We start from the raw sequence: 15,206 nt of genomic DNA on the forward strand, positions 1-15,206 counted from the left end.
TGACTTTTGGCAAAGTATTTAACCTCTCTTAAGCCTCTGTTTCCTCATCTGTAAAATGGGGGGATGCTAGAACCCATTTTATGGGGTTGTCATGACAACTAAATGAATTACCATTATACAGTATTCAAAATAGTGCCAGAATTGTCCTCCCACCATTTTTACCCAATGCGCCTAAGATGCCACACCCTCTTTGATGAAGAGATCCATCACCTATTTATGCTAAAGTCCTGTAGAGTGTTACCACTGCCAGAGACTTCCTCTTAAGAAGAGTTCAGAAACGGCAATGCTTGGCCAAATGAATAAATCTATGACTGTAGAATTCTGAACAAAAATATGCCGGCAAGGACTTCCCTTTTTGGTCCAGTGATTAAGAATCTGCCTTCCAATGCAGGGGACATGTGTTCGATCCCTGGTCCAGGAAGATTCCACATGTTGCGAAGCAAGTAAGCCCATGTGCCACAACTACTGAGCCCTCAAGCTGCAGCTACTGAAGCCTGCATGCCTAGAGCCTGTGCTCCACGACAAGAGAAGCCACCGCAATGAGAGGCCCAAGCACAATGAAGAGTAATCCCCACTCCCCACAACTAGAGAAAGCCTGTGCACAGCAATGAAGACCCAGCACAGCCAAAAATATAAATCAACAATTTTTTTAATGCCAGGGGGATACATTATTAGAGGGAGCAAACAGCCTTCCCAGAGTCCCTTATAGTACAGAAGCTACTTCACCTATTTTGGGGCCACTGTGTAACTATAGGAATTGTGAGTTTCTGAGAAAACTATTCTTGACAATATGCATTTTTAGTTGGAGCTGGCTTCTAATAGTTACAATTATTTGCTGGAATCATGTCACTTCCCATGGAGGGTCTGGGGAAAAGTTATACTGTGGTTTGAGAGATGCTCAAATCTCCCACTGAATGTTGGCAACTAGCGGGGTAGGTATGTGGACCAGCAGGTCTTAGGGAGTGCCCACAGATGGTGTGCCCTGGTCAAGCACAGGGTATCTCTGTGGTATTAGCCACGTCTGGACCAGCAGAGGTATTGTGGTAGGCTGGGCAGCCGGGGTCTACCAAACTGTGGTCTGGAGGGTCACAGAGGCCTGTCATGAACAGTGCAGACCCCCAGAAACTGACTGGGAAGGGCTTTTGACCAGCACAATCCTCAGAAAAAAAAATGGTGTTGGATACAAGGAATAGATGAAATGAAGCAGATAGAAGGGTTAAAAAAAATTAAATGAGGGAAACTGAAGGGTTTTCTGAATTGAGTGTTCAAAAGTAACAATTCATCTATAAACCCTTGGGTTGAGTCTGCTTTTTTTTAAAATTTTTTTTAATAGTTCTAGAACGTAGGACTCCTCATTCCCAACCTAGGGCTTAGGAGTCAGTTTATCCTCAGTTTTATTTGAGGATATTTTATTTATTTATTTTTTTGCCACACCACTTGTTTGTAGGATCTCAGTTCCTTGACCAGAGATCAAACCTGTGCCCTCTGCATTGGAAGCATGGAGACTTAATCACTGGACCTCAAGAGAAGCCCTGAGTCTGCTTTCTTAATTAAAGCTGATGCCACCCATATAAGATGAACTTAATAAATGTGCGTGTTTTAACTGCTCCACCAAAAAAATAACAAAAAAGCTGATGCCATCTTCTTAAACCCTTGGGGTTCTTCCCCTATTCTGACTACGAAGAAGGCGGCACCTATTTCCATCCCTCCTACCTTTCTCTCCACCCTGCTGCTATTCCAAAACAGAAACCACCAGCCACTTCTGCTTGCAGGGTGATGGCGGCAATCATTCAAAGAGACAGATGGGGAGGAAACGAAAATAAAACAGCAAACAAATAAACAAAATATAGAGTGGTTACAAAGGTTTAGCATCTTATGGAGGCCATGGTCATGTCAAGTTCGGACTTGCGGATGAACACCTTAGCCTAATTGTTATGGTGTGGACTCTGGACCCAGACACACCCAGGTGTAAATCTTACTGCCACTTCTAGACGGACAACTTCGAGCAAGTGTCCTTCCCTTCTCTCAGCCTCCTGTGCTTCCTGTGAAATGAAAAGAAAAGGAGTAGCTTCTACCACCAGGTTACCAAAGGCTCCAATGAGGTGAAAGAAGAAGAATTCTTACCCTGGTATTTTGACATGTGGTTGACATTCTATGGGCTTCTCCTGTGGCTCAGCTGGTAAAGAATCTATCTGCAATGCAGGAGACCTGGGTTTGATCCCTGGGTTGGGAAGATCCTCTGGAGAAGGGAAAGGCTACTCACTCCAGCATTCTGGCCTGGAGAATTCCATGGACTGTATAGTCCATGGGGTCGCAAAGAGTTGGACACAACTGAGCGACTTTCACTTCATTAATATTCTATACATGTTATCTAACATTGTATCAATAGTACACCTGTGGACTGATTCTAGAACAGGCATCAGCAAATCATAGTCCACTGTCTCTTTTTGTACAGTCCACAAACTAAGACAGTATTTACAGATGAACTTTCAAAATCGATTTGAGAGAAAACACTAACTTTGAACCTCAACTAAGCGAAATGTTATCTCCCCGACAAAGAATTCCATTGTTCTAATTAATAGGCCTATACTACCAAAGAGTACTCAATTCTCTGGCAGTCCATTGGTTAGAACTATGCTTTCGCTGCTGAGGGTGTGGCTTCAATCCCTGATTGGGGAACTAAGATCCTGCAAACCGTGTGCAGCAGCCAAATTAAAAAAAGAGAGAGATGAAATATAGAGGCAAATGGAACAACCCCACTGACTCCCTATCTCCCAACTGGCCACTGTTCCTGTTCAAAAGGCCAAAACCCAGAGGCTGTTACAAGCATACGTCTCTGCTTCAGATGAGCTTGGCAAGACTTGAGTTAATCAATCTTGGGCAAGGGCCATTCCATCTTCTGATGAGGCCAGCAATCATTCTTCAGTACACCCAACACCCCCTTTCCCTAGGACCTTATGTAGTAACAGGGTACAGTGTCACTACCACCATCACAGAACGTGTACAAATCAGAAGGGCCCAATTAGTCAGAGAACATGGGGCTTTCTCGAGGCTCCCTTTCCTCCAAGTCTGGCATGGCAGTCACATCCCTGGCTAGCCAGAAGCACTCCTATCCTCCAAACCCCAACTGAATCATCCAAAGGGGCTCCTGGAGGTGGATACAAACCAGCTTCCTCATTGCTCATGTGCTCACCAGCTCCAATGCTCCCTCAACACTTGCCTGGCCTGAGAAAAACAGACACAGCGAGAGGCTGGCATAGTGTACCACTCAACTCCCCAGTGGCTACAAAATGATCTCTTGAAAGAAGCACAAAGTCTACTGGAATGTGTTAAGGTCCATGCTACCCACTGTAAAGGCAGAAAGTGAAGAGGAACTAAAGAGCCTCTTGATGAGGGTGAAAGAGGAAAGTGAAAAAGTTTGCTTGAAACTCAGCGTTTAAAAAACTAAGTGGCATCCGGTCCCATCACTTCATGAAAAATAGAAGGGGAAAAAGTGGAAGCAGTGACAGATTCTATTTTCTTGAGCTCCAAAATCACTGCAGATGGTGACTGAAGCCATGAAATTAAAAGACGCCTGCTCCTTGGAAGAAAAGCCATGACGAACCTAGTTGTTTGTTGTCGTTTAGTCGCTAAGTCATGTCCAACTGCTTTTCGACCCCATGGACTGTAGTCCAACAGACTCCTCTGTCCATGGGATTTCCCAAGCAAGAGTACTGAGGTGGGTTGCCATTTTCTTCACAAGGGGATCTTCCCAATGTAGGGATCAAACCCGCATCTCCTGCATTGGCAGGTAGACTCTTTACCCCCTGGGAAACCAACTGGGAAGCCCAGGACAAATCTAGACAGTGTATTAAAAAGCAGAGACATCATTTTGCCAACAAAGGTACCTATAATCAAAGCTGTGGTTGTTCCGGTAGCCATGTATGGATGTAAGGGTTGGACCATAAAGAAGGCTGAGTGCTGAAGAATTGATACTTTTGAATTGTGGTGCTGGACAAAAAAACTTTTGAGAGTCCCTTGGGCTGCAAGGAGATCAAACCAGTCATTCCTAAAGGAAATCAATCCTGAATACTCATTGGAAGGACTGATGTTGAAGCTGAAAATCCAATACTTCGACCACCTGATGTGAAGAGCTGACTCACTGGAAAAGACTGGGATGCTGAGAAAAATTGAAGGCAAAAGGAGGACATGGCAGAAGATGAGATGGTTTGATAGCATCACCGACTTGATGGACAGGAATTTGAGCAAACTCTGGTTGATAGTGGAAGACAGAACAGCCTGGCATGCTACAGTCCATGGGATTGCAAAGAGTCGGATACATCTTAGTGACTGAACAACAATAGCTAGCCCCCCAGCCTTTCTGCAGGTGAACACACGGCAGTTCTGCCATCATGCCCACCCAGTGTGGAGGCAAAAGGGGGCGGGTAAGGCAATGGAAGAAACAGCCATGGGAATCCTGAACTGCTCTGGAATAAGGGATTTCTGTACCCTCAGAAGCAGCAGCCCCAATCCTGATGGCTAGATTCTTCAACTGCATCATTAAATTAATAAGGAACAGTGCAGAGCCCTTGCTCCTGAAACAACTAACAAAAGCACATTACAGTGCCCATTCCAGGAAGGTTGAATCACCCCTAGCCTATAGAAAACCTTCCTCCCTGGAAGATAGAGGCATCAAATGCCCACTGATGGATAAAGAGATCCAGGTGGTAAGGAGGGTGAAAGCTACCAGCCCTCATACAGCCAGCTTTGTGCTTCTGCAGCGTTTCTGTCCATTCACACATTCAAGGTCATTCTCAGTTTTTTGCATGTTTTGGATATTGATCCCTTATCACTTGCAACTGTCTTCTCCCATCCAGTAGTTGGCCTTTCTGTTTTGTTGATAGCTTCTTTCATTGTGCAAAAGCTTTTCAGTCTAATGTAGTCTCATTTGTTGATTTTTGCTTTTGTTCCCCTTGCCTGAGAAGACATATCCAAAAAAAATTACTGGGGAAAAAAAAGAAAGACAGCATTCCGAGCATTGGGACAGTCACAACTGTGTGTCTGACAAGACCAGAGTTGTAACAGAATGGACAGTGATAGAACACTGATAGAAGAGTGATAGAAGATCCTGGATTTGACTGATGATGCTGCAAGGCCACTGAATGAGCTTCCTGAACCCGAACAGGACAAGAGCAGCACCACAGAATCTGTTAAATAACCAGAAACGAAGTGGACTGACGTGGCCTGACAGTGCCTCCATGATAGTGTCCCTCCCATAAGAAACCGATGCCTGCCTCCTTGTCCATCATCAGATTCTTTTTAAAAGACACAGATATAAAACATTTTTTTTCAGTCTCCTAACTTGAATCTTTTAGTGATAGAGCAGCACTCAAAAATGTACAACTAATTTTGCAGTAGAAAAATGGTATATATACCATGTACATACCATGTATGTACACATATATACACATAATACAATGAAATACTATCCAGCCATAAAACAGAATGAAAGCTTGCGTTTGTGACACTATAAAACTAGAGAGTACTATATCAAGTGAAATAAGTCAGATTGAGAAAGACAAATTCTGTATGATTTAGATATGTGGAACCTAAAAAATAAAACAAATGAACAAATATAAAAATCAGAAACAGAGCCACAGATACAGAGAACAAATAGGTGGTTGCCAGAGGGGAGGGAGGTGAGGAGAGGAAAGATATAAGTGAAGGAGATTAAGAGGTACAAACTTTCAGTTACAAGATAAATGAGTCATGGGTATGAAATATACAATGTGGGGAATACAGTCAATAATTATATAATACCTTACAAATAGCTGTGAAAAGAAGAGAAGCGAAAAGCAAAGGAGAAAAGGAAAGATATAAACATCTGAATGCAGAGTTCCAAAGAATAGCAAGAAGAGATAAGAAAGCCTTCTTCAGCGATCAATGCAAAGAAATACAGGAAAACAACAGAATGGGAAAGACTAGGGATCACTTCAAGAAAATCAGAGATACCAAAGGAACATTTCATGCAAAGATGAGCTCGATAAAGGACAGAAATGGTATGGACCTAACAGAAGCACAAGATATTAAGAAGAGATGGCAAGAATACACAGAAGAACTGTACAAAAAAGATCTTCACGATCCAGATAATCATGATGGTGTGATCACTGACCTAGAGCCAGACATCATGGAATGTGAAGTCGAGTGGGCCTTAGAAAGCATCACTACGAACAAAGCTAGTGGAGGTGATGGAATTCCAGTTGAGCTATTCCAAATCCTGAAAGATGATGCTGTGAAAGTGCTGCACTCAATATGCCAGCAAATTTGGAAGACTCAGCAGTGGCCACAGGACTGGAAAAGGTCAGTTGTCATTCCAATCCCAAAGAAAGGCAATGCCAAAGAATGCTCAAACTACCGCACAATTGCACTCATCTCACACGCTAGTAAAGTAATACTCAAAATTCTCCAAGTCAGGCTTCAGCAATATGTGAACCATGAACTTCCTGATGTTCAAGCCGGTTTTAGAAAAGGCAGAGGAACCAGAGATCAAATTGCCAACATCCGCTGGATCATGGAAAAAGCAAGAGAGTTCCAGAAAAACATCTATTTCTGCTTTATTGACTATGCCAAAGCCTTTGACTGTGTGGATCACAATAAACTGTGGAAAATTCTGAAAGAGATGGGAATACCAGAACAACTGATCTGCCTCTTGAGAAATTTGTATGCAGGTCAGGAAGCAACAGTTAGAACTGGACATGGAACAATAGACTGGTTCTAAATAGGAAAAGGAGTTCATCAAGGCTGTATATTGTCACCCTGCTTATTTAACTTATATGCAGAGTACATCATGAGAAACGCTGGACTGGAAGAAACACAAGCTGGAATCAAGATTGCTGGGAGAAATATCAATCACCTCAGATATGCAGATGACACCACCCTTATGGCAGAAAGTGAAGAGGAACTAAAAAGCCTCTTGATGAAAGTGAAAGTGGAGAGTGAAAAAGTTGGCTTAAAGCTCAACATTCAGAAAACGAAGATCATGGCATCCGGTCCCACCACTTCATGGGAAATAGATGGGGAAACAGTGGAAACAGTGTCAGACTTTATTTTTTTGGGCTCCAAAATCACTACAGATCGTGACTGCAGCCATGAAATTAAAAGACGCTTATTCCTTGGAAGGAAAGTTATGACCAACCTAGATAGCATATTCAAAAGCAGAGACATTACTTTGCCAACAAAGGTCCGTCTAGTCAAGGCTATGGTTTTTCCAGTGGTCATGTATGGATGTGAGAGTTGGACTGTGAAGAAGGCTGAGTGCCAAAGAATTGATGCTTTTGAACTGTGGTGTTGGAGAAGACTCTTGAGAGTCCCTTGGACTGCAAGGAGATCCAACCAGTCCATTCTGAAGGAGATCAGCCCTGGGATTTCTTTGGAGGGAATGATGCTGAAGCTGAAACTCCAGTACTTTGGCCACCTCATGTGAAGAGTTGACTCATTGGAAAAGACTCTGATGCTGGGAGGGATTGGGGGCAGGAGGAGAAGGGGACGACAGAGGATGAGATGGCTGGATGGCATCACTGACTCGATGGACATGAGTCTGAGTGAACTCCAGGAGTTGGTGATGGACAGGGAGGCCTGGTGTGCTGCGATTCATGGGGTCACAAAGAGTCGGACACGACTGAGCGACTGATCTGATCTGATCTGTCTGGTGCCGATCATAACTGGAGTTATTGCAGTAATCATTTGGAAAAGTATGGAAATATCAACCTACTGTGTTGTGTAACATAGTGTTGTAGGTCAACTATATTGGGTTGACCAAAAAGTCTGTTCGGATTTATCCGTAAGTTTGGCCAACCCAATAGTTCAAAAACAAACAAACTCATAGAAAAAGAGATCAGATCTCTGGTTGCCACAGGTAGGCTGATGGGAAGAAGGGAAACTGGATGAAGGTGCAAACTTCTGGGGTCAAGCCCAGTCCATTTTCTGAAACTCCCATGCAGAAATGAGGGCTGAGTTCCAATCTGAGATGCCAAGGGCTTGCCTTCAGCCACTGTCTGAGGAGCAGGAAGGGGCTCCCTGGTGCTTGGAGGGGTATGGTATAGCTTGGGGTCTCTCTGAAATGGGAACACAGCCTGACGTTCCAGAGGGTTCCTTTTGGTGTATGTGAAACCAGACGATATCTGTGCTGTGGACTGAACGCTTGTTTCCCCCCCAAATTCATATGCTGAAGCCTGTGTCCAGTGTGATGGCATTTGGAGGTAGGGCCTTTGGGAGGGGGTTAGGTCCTGAGAGAAGAGCTCTCATGAAGGGGATGGGTGCCCTCATAAGGAGAGGCCCCCAGAGCTTGCTTCCTCCCTCCTTGTTCTCTACCAAGGAGAGAAGATACTCATTTACCAATCAGAGAGCAGGCCCTCATTAGACACTGCATCTGCCAGCACCTTGATCTTGGACTTTCTAACCTCCAGAACTGTGAGGAAGAAATGTTTGTTCTTTAAACTACTCAGTCTATGCTATTGTTATAGCAGCCCAAACTGACTAAGATAGCCTATGTCCTGTTTTCATGAACAAGCCCTACACCAGTCAGGGACACCATATGTTTCCAAATGAAGTTTCCATAACACAAATCACACCACAGTAACTCAGAGAGCTCAAAGCACCATTTGAGTTTAGTGACTTTTTAAAAAAACATAAGTTCACTTTCATCACAAGAAGACCTTGCATTTATCTCCCTCAGGGCAATAATGAAACTAATCCATCCTCCAATAAACTTAGCCAATGATTAATAAGTTAGTGTCAGATAAAATCATCATAAATCAGAGAGAGTGATGATAAAATAAAACCCAAAGTTGTAATGCCACCTTACTCCTTGAGGTCAAAAGCAAAGACATTTAGGGACTCCTTTGGTGGTCCAGTGGTTTAGACGCCACACTTACACTGCAGGGGGTGTGTGTTGAAGCCCTGATCAAGGAACTAATAAGATCTTGCATGCCTCATGGTGCAGCCAAAAATTTAAAAAAAAAAAAAAAAAGACATTTATTGACATTGATATGAAGGAATTATTATTATTTTTAGTCACATCATGCAGCATGCAGGATCTTAGTTCCCCAACCAGGGATTGAACTTGTGCCCTGTGCAGTGCGAGCACAGTATTAACCACTGGACCGCCAGGGTAGTCCCAAAGGAATTATTACTGTTTGGCAGCTGGAGTGAGGGAGGTCTGTTGGCACCTGTCAGGAACAAATAAGAACTGGGCCAAATTGGGTGACATTTTTTGATACACCCACATTCATTCTGGGTCATTCAGCAATTTATCCAGACCCAAAAACATTGTATTTGCAAATTCCATAAGCCTTGAGAGTTGGTGGGAACCTTAGAAACCATCCAAAAATCTAGACATGTCCTCGAAGCCTCTCTTTCCTTCATCCTCCATTTCCAACCCAGCAGCAAATCTTGGCAGTCTCCCTCCAAAATATTCTCTGAACTGTACATTTTCACCCTGACTCTGACCACTAACATCTTGCACCTCTGACTGGCTTCCTTGTTTTTTATGTTACCAGTTTTCTTTGTGATGAGACACATCCATTATGTGTAATTTAAATGATACAAGACCCCTGCTAGCTTACAGTCGCAGGGGTGCCTCCTACACCTAGAATAAGAGTCCCAATTATCTTTGCCAGTTGTATTAGTATCCTTGGGCTGCCTTAACAAAGTACCTCAAATTAGACAGATTAAAAGAACAGAAATTGGGACTTCCTTGGTGGTCCAGTGGCTATTCTCCATGCTCCCTACACAGGGCACTGGGTTTGACCCCTCGTTAGGGAACTAGACCCCACATACCACAACTAAAGAGTTTGTATGCTGCAACTAAGACTCAGTGCAGTCAAATACACAAATAAATATTTTTTTAAAAAAAGAATAGAATTGACTCTCCCACCATCCTGAAGTATGAAATCAGATGTCAGGAGGGCCATACTCCTCTCAAGGCTCTAGGAGAGAACCCTTCCTTGCCTCTTTCCTCGTGGCTGCTGCTGTGGCCATCTGTCTTTGGCATTCCTTTGCTTGCAGCTGCACTACTCCAATCTCTGCCTGCCACTGTGTGAGTTCTCCCTGTGTGCATGCATTTTCTCTCTTTGCATGCATTTTCCTCCTATAAGGATAACAGTCAATTTTAATTAGGGCCCACTCTAATGACCTTATCTTCTGGGCTTCTCAGGTGGCAGAGTGGTAAAGAATCTGCCTGCCAATGCAAGAGATGCAGGTTCAATCCCTGAGTCGGGAAGATCCCCTGGAGGAGGGCACGGCAATCCACTCTAGTATTCTTGCCTGGGAAATCCCATGGACAGAGGAGCTTGGCTAACTATAGTCCACGGGGTCACAAAAGAGTTGGACACCACTACGTGACTGAGCACACGATGACCTCATCTTAGGTTGACGGTAATTGCAAAGAGCCTATTTCCAAATAAAGTCATATTCACAAGTACTGAGATTAGGAAATCAACATATCTCTCTGGGGGATACAATTCAACCCACAACACCAGTCCTACCCAGCCCCACGTGGTCTGGCCCTGCCTCTCATATCTCACACGTCCTGCCTGCTCACATCCTGGGTTCCCACCACACCAGCTGCCTTCTCACCTACACATGTACCATGTTCAACTCGTCTTGCACCAGTTCAGTTTCTGCCTGGATCCCTCTCTCTCTTTTGCGTGACTGGCTCCAACATATCATTCACTGCCAATGTCACTCCTTCCAAAAGCTCCTGACCCACCCATGTAAAGTGTTTCAGAGAGTCACATCACGCCACCTCAATTCTCTGCACAACACCTGTCACTCTGATACTGCCTGATGCATTTTTTTACCTGCTGACTGTCTGTCTTCCCCCATTAGGATGTCAGTTCGGTGTGGGTAGGGACAGTCTCTGTCCAATCCATTCCTGTGGCCCAGTGCCTGGAACAGTGTCTGGCATCAGGCTCTCAGTAAATATATATTGACTAAGAGAATGAGTAAATTCTTTAATTTATAGATGAGAAAATCAGGGAGCAATAAGATGATCACATGAGTATTTCCACTCAACTAGAATGTAGATATCCCTCTAAGACAGTGATCAACAAACTCTTCTGTGGGGGCCAGAGAGTAAATAGTTTAGGTTCTGTGGGACATACAATCAGTTTCACAGTCACTCAGCTCTGAGATTATAGCACTAAAGACAATCAGAGATAATATGTGACTGGATAAGCATCGCTATGTTCAAATAAGACCTTATTTGAATCTAAAGTTGAATTTCATATAATTTTCACATGTCACAAGTATCATTCTTCTTTTGATTTTTTCAACCATTAAAAATGTAAAAAAATATTTGCCGCTTGCAGGTCATACAAAAATATACAACAGTCTAAAAATGGCCCACAGGTTATAATTTGCCAACTATTGGTCTAAATTCATGCATATATATTGACAGACATGATAGACTGACTTAGGAAAGATAGTAGTAATAGTGGTTCATACTAAGCCCTGTATTTAGCACTAGAGCATAAGAGCATATATCTGGTAAGGCATGCAATGCATTGTCCCCAGTTAACAAATAAGAAAAACTGAATCTCAGAGATATTAAGTTACTTACTCAAGATGACCTATCCTTAGGGTTGGAACTCAGGCAGTCTGACTTGCTTATGTTATACTTTGAGTTTGTTGCATAATAAAATGAGATTAATAGCAAGGATGATATTAATAAGCTAAAAGTAATAGCTAACTATTAATAAATAATATGCCAGGAGCCATTTACAGCAAGTTACATAGGTATCAGTTCAGTTCAATTCAGTGGCTCAGTCGTGACTGACTGTTTGCGACCCCATGGACTTGAACACGCCAGGCCTCCCGGTCCATCACCAACTCCCGGAGTTTACTCAAACTCATGTCCATTGTGTCGGTGATGCCATCCAACCATCTCATCCTCTGTTGTCCCCTTCTCCTCCCTCCTTCAATCTTTCCCAGCATCAGGGTCTTTTCAAATGAGTCAGTTCTTCACATCAGGTGGCCAAAGTATTGGAGTATATATGTAGATATACTGGCATTTATTCCTCCCAGCAATTCTATGAGGCAAGAATTCCTATTATCCCCATTATACAGATGAGGAAATGACAGATGTGAGAGCTTGCACGTGCGAGTGCCCAGAATGAAAGCCAGGCTACTGACTCCAAAGGCCTCCTCAGGTCCAAGGCTCTGAGCACCTCCCCACTAGTTGCAATCCCCACCCACCACTTACTGGCCACCTGCAGCCACACTTGGAACCTCCGGGTCTCGGTCTTGTTCAGGACCTCAGAGCAGGTGTAGTTCCCCTCATCCTGCAGATTCAGCGCCTCAATGTGCAGGGCGCTGGCATTCACCAGAGAGAAGCGTGACTGGGCTGGTGGGAGGCTGGAACTGGAGGACAAGAGGAAGACCGACTCCGAGTCATTGCGGCACCAGGTCACGAGGCCCCTCGGTCCCGAGATGTTGCCACAGTGCAGGGTGATGTTCTCATGAATTTCTCCAATGATGACAGCCTCCAATCCTGTGCAAGGAAAGGTCAGGCTGTTACTATCTTTCTTGATCCTAGATAATCTCCTTTTCTTGCCGTTCCCCTGCATTAAGATTTAAAAAAAAACAAAACAGGCATGTATGTTTGAGATGCAATAATACATCGAGCCCCACCCTGTTGGGATTATTGGCCAGTAATTGACAGTAGTGAACCTGTGGTGGATCACAGCTGCAAACAGTCCTAATAAGCCCCTCCTCCACTGTCTATGCCCTTCACAATGTCACTCCACAGAGCCCTCCTACTCTTGACTCTGGTAGCACCATGTGACTTACTCTGATCACTGGGGTGTTAACAAATGTGTTGCAAGCAGAGACTTAAAAAGCACTGGTGTGATTGGGCTTGCTCACTCTCACCTTCTGCTACCACCTTGAGATGCATGTGCCTGGGCTAGGTAGCAGGGGAGGGTGAAAAATACATGGTGCGGACTCCAGCTGCCTCAATCCTCTCAGCTATGGCCACTCACCTGATGCCCAGACACATGAGTGAGCCCAGGCAAGAACAGCAGGGCCAACTGTCCAATACTCCCAGGCCCTTCAGAAATAAGCACTCATTGCCGTTCTGTGATGCTTTGTTACACAGATTATTGTGGCAATAAATAGCTGATACAGAACCCGAGTGGCTTTACTTGCCTAGAAATCCAGAGTGGTGGAAGGAAGAGGGCTCTGGCTTTGTTTCCTCTTTCCTGCTGCTCTCTGTCTTTCTCCATCTCAGGTACAATGCAACACCACTCAGCAGCTCCATGCAGGAATGGGCTCAGAGTGGGGACTTTGGGGCATGCTCTGAGCTAGGCACTGGGGAGCCAATGACAGACAAAACAGGCAATAGGGACTCCCCTGGCAGTCCAGCGGTTAAAACTCCACACTTCCACTGCAGGGGAATGGGTTCGATCCCTGGTCAGGTAACTAGGATACCATATGCCATGCAGCATGGCAAAAAAAAAAAAAAAAACAGGCAATAAACTGGCAATTAGGATGCAGTGTGATAAATAGCATGATAGGAGCTTGGAGAAGGGGCTCTTAAGTCTAGCTGTGGTTTGTGACAGGGAAGGCTTCCTCTAGGAAGCCACACTGAGATCTGACGGTCAGGAAAGAACTAGCTAGGTAGAGATGAAGCTGGTGTTCCCAGGCAGAATGGAAAGTGCATATCAGCAACAGCACTGTCAGAAATTCAGATTATCAGGTCCCACCCAGAACATCTAAATCAGAACCCAGGGGTGGGGTGGGAGGTAGCACTCTGCATTTTCACAAGCCCTCCAGGTGACCCTGATGCGCATTCAAGACTGACAAATGCTCAGGCAACTGATTTGGCATTAAGACTGCCACCAGGTAACAAGAAGCGAATGCAGCCCATTTTGCTGAGAAATGTCCTAATATTTCAGCCCCCTCCACAATCAGCACCCATATACAAAGAGGTCACAGGCGCAGGAATAACGGGCAGAACCAGTCTTACTCATGCTGTCACATTCAACAGATGAGAAAACTGTGATGCAAAGAAGGGAAGTGGGCTGGCCTGAAGTCCTACAATGAGAAGGTAGCAGTGTGCGACCAGAGTCTAGATTTCTTGCTCCATTCAGTGCTTTTTCCACCACACTGGAAGTTTTCAAAGTATGTGAATATTCTGGGGTTTTGTGAAAGATGGTATTTCATTACAAAATAAACTGCCCTCAACAGTGGTATTGGGACAATTGGCTGTCCACACACAGAAGAATGAAGATGGACCCCTTACCTCACATCACATATAAAAATTAACTTAAAATCAGGCGTTCCCTGGCAGTCCAGTGGTTAGGACATAGCACTTTTACTGCTGTGGCCTGGGTTCAATCCCTGGTTGGGGAACTAAGATTCTGCAAGCCAGGCAGAGAGGTTAAAAAAAAAAAAAGGAACTCAAAATAGACCATAGATCTATATGGTCTATAAAATACTTAGATAAAAGCTATAAATTACTTAGAAAAAAAAAACAAAAGAATGTATCTTTGTGACTTTGGGTTAAGCCTGAGGGTGCCCGAGAACCTGTGCTTCGCAACAAGAGAAGACACTACAATAAGAAGCCTGCGCACTGCAACCGGAGAAAGCCCACACCAGCACAGCCAATAAATAAACAAATATTTTTTAAAAAGCACCCTGAAACAAGATGAATGGGAAACCATCCCAATAAACACATTTTGGATACAAAAAAATAAAGTGAAAAGAAGACCCACAAGCTGAGAGAAAATATTTGCAAATCACATCTGAGAAGAGATTTGTATGTGGAATATATATATACAAAAACTCTCAAAGCTCAACAATAAGAAGACAATGTAAAAATGAACAAAAGATTTAAATTGACATTTCTCCGAAAGATAAATAAAAGGCCAATAAGCACATGAAAAGCTCAACATTAGTCACTAGGGAAAATGCAAATCAAAACTACAATAAGATATCTAACACTTCACACTTGCTGCTACTGCTAAGTCACTTCAGTCGTGTCCTGTCAGGAAGCATTTAACAGGAGGCTTCCTGTGTGCTGTTTTGGATCTGTCAGGAATTCTCTGTTCCTTATTAATTCCTGAATATTCAGAAATTAAGAGGAGAGGCAAGCCTCTCCCAGGACTAAGGAATCCAGGCATTTCCTTCGTTAGTTTTTCTATACGGTGGTAAGTACCCTCTTCCTG

General features: G+C 43.9%; 1 protein-coding gene and 1 non-coding gene across 8 annotated transcripts in view; one reads left to right on the plus strand and one right to left on the minus strand.

Annotated features, from left to right (window-relative positions):
• Positions 1 to 15,206, minus strand: part of VSIG10 (V-set and immunoglobulin domain containing 10) — a 74,104-nt gene that overhangs the window by 21,741 nt on the left and 37,157 nt on the right. For 6 of the 7 annotated variants that reach the window (XR_011467439.1, XM_070386113.1, XM_070386112.1 and 3 more), the window contains one exon: positions 12,242 to 12,529. The exons of the other annotated variant lie outside the window; for it this stretch is intronic. Coding sequence is in view for 5 of the 6 variants with exons in the window: in XM_070386113.1 (XP_070242214.1) it covers positions 12,242 to 12,529 (288 nt within the window). In the remaining variant the exon portion in view is untranslated. The remainder of the gene's footprint in view (positions 1 to 12,241; positions 12,530 to 15,206) is intronic. 7 annotated transcript variants of the gene reach the window in all.
• Positions 14,320 to 14,391, plus strand: TRNAK-UUU (transfer RNA lysine (anticodon UUU)). The gene has a single exon. It is a non-coding gene; the product is annotated as a tRNA-Lys (tRNA).

Source organism: Bos mutus, chromosome 17 (genome assembly GCF_027580195.1).
Source record: "Bos mutus isolate GX-2022 chromosome 17, NWIPB_WYAK_1.1, whole genome shotgun sequence".
Lineage (NCBI taxonomy): Eukaryota > Metazoa > Chordata > Mammalia > Artiodactyla > Bovidae > Bos > Bos mutus.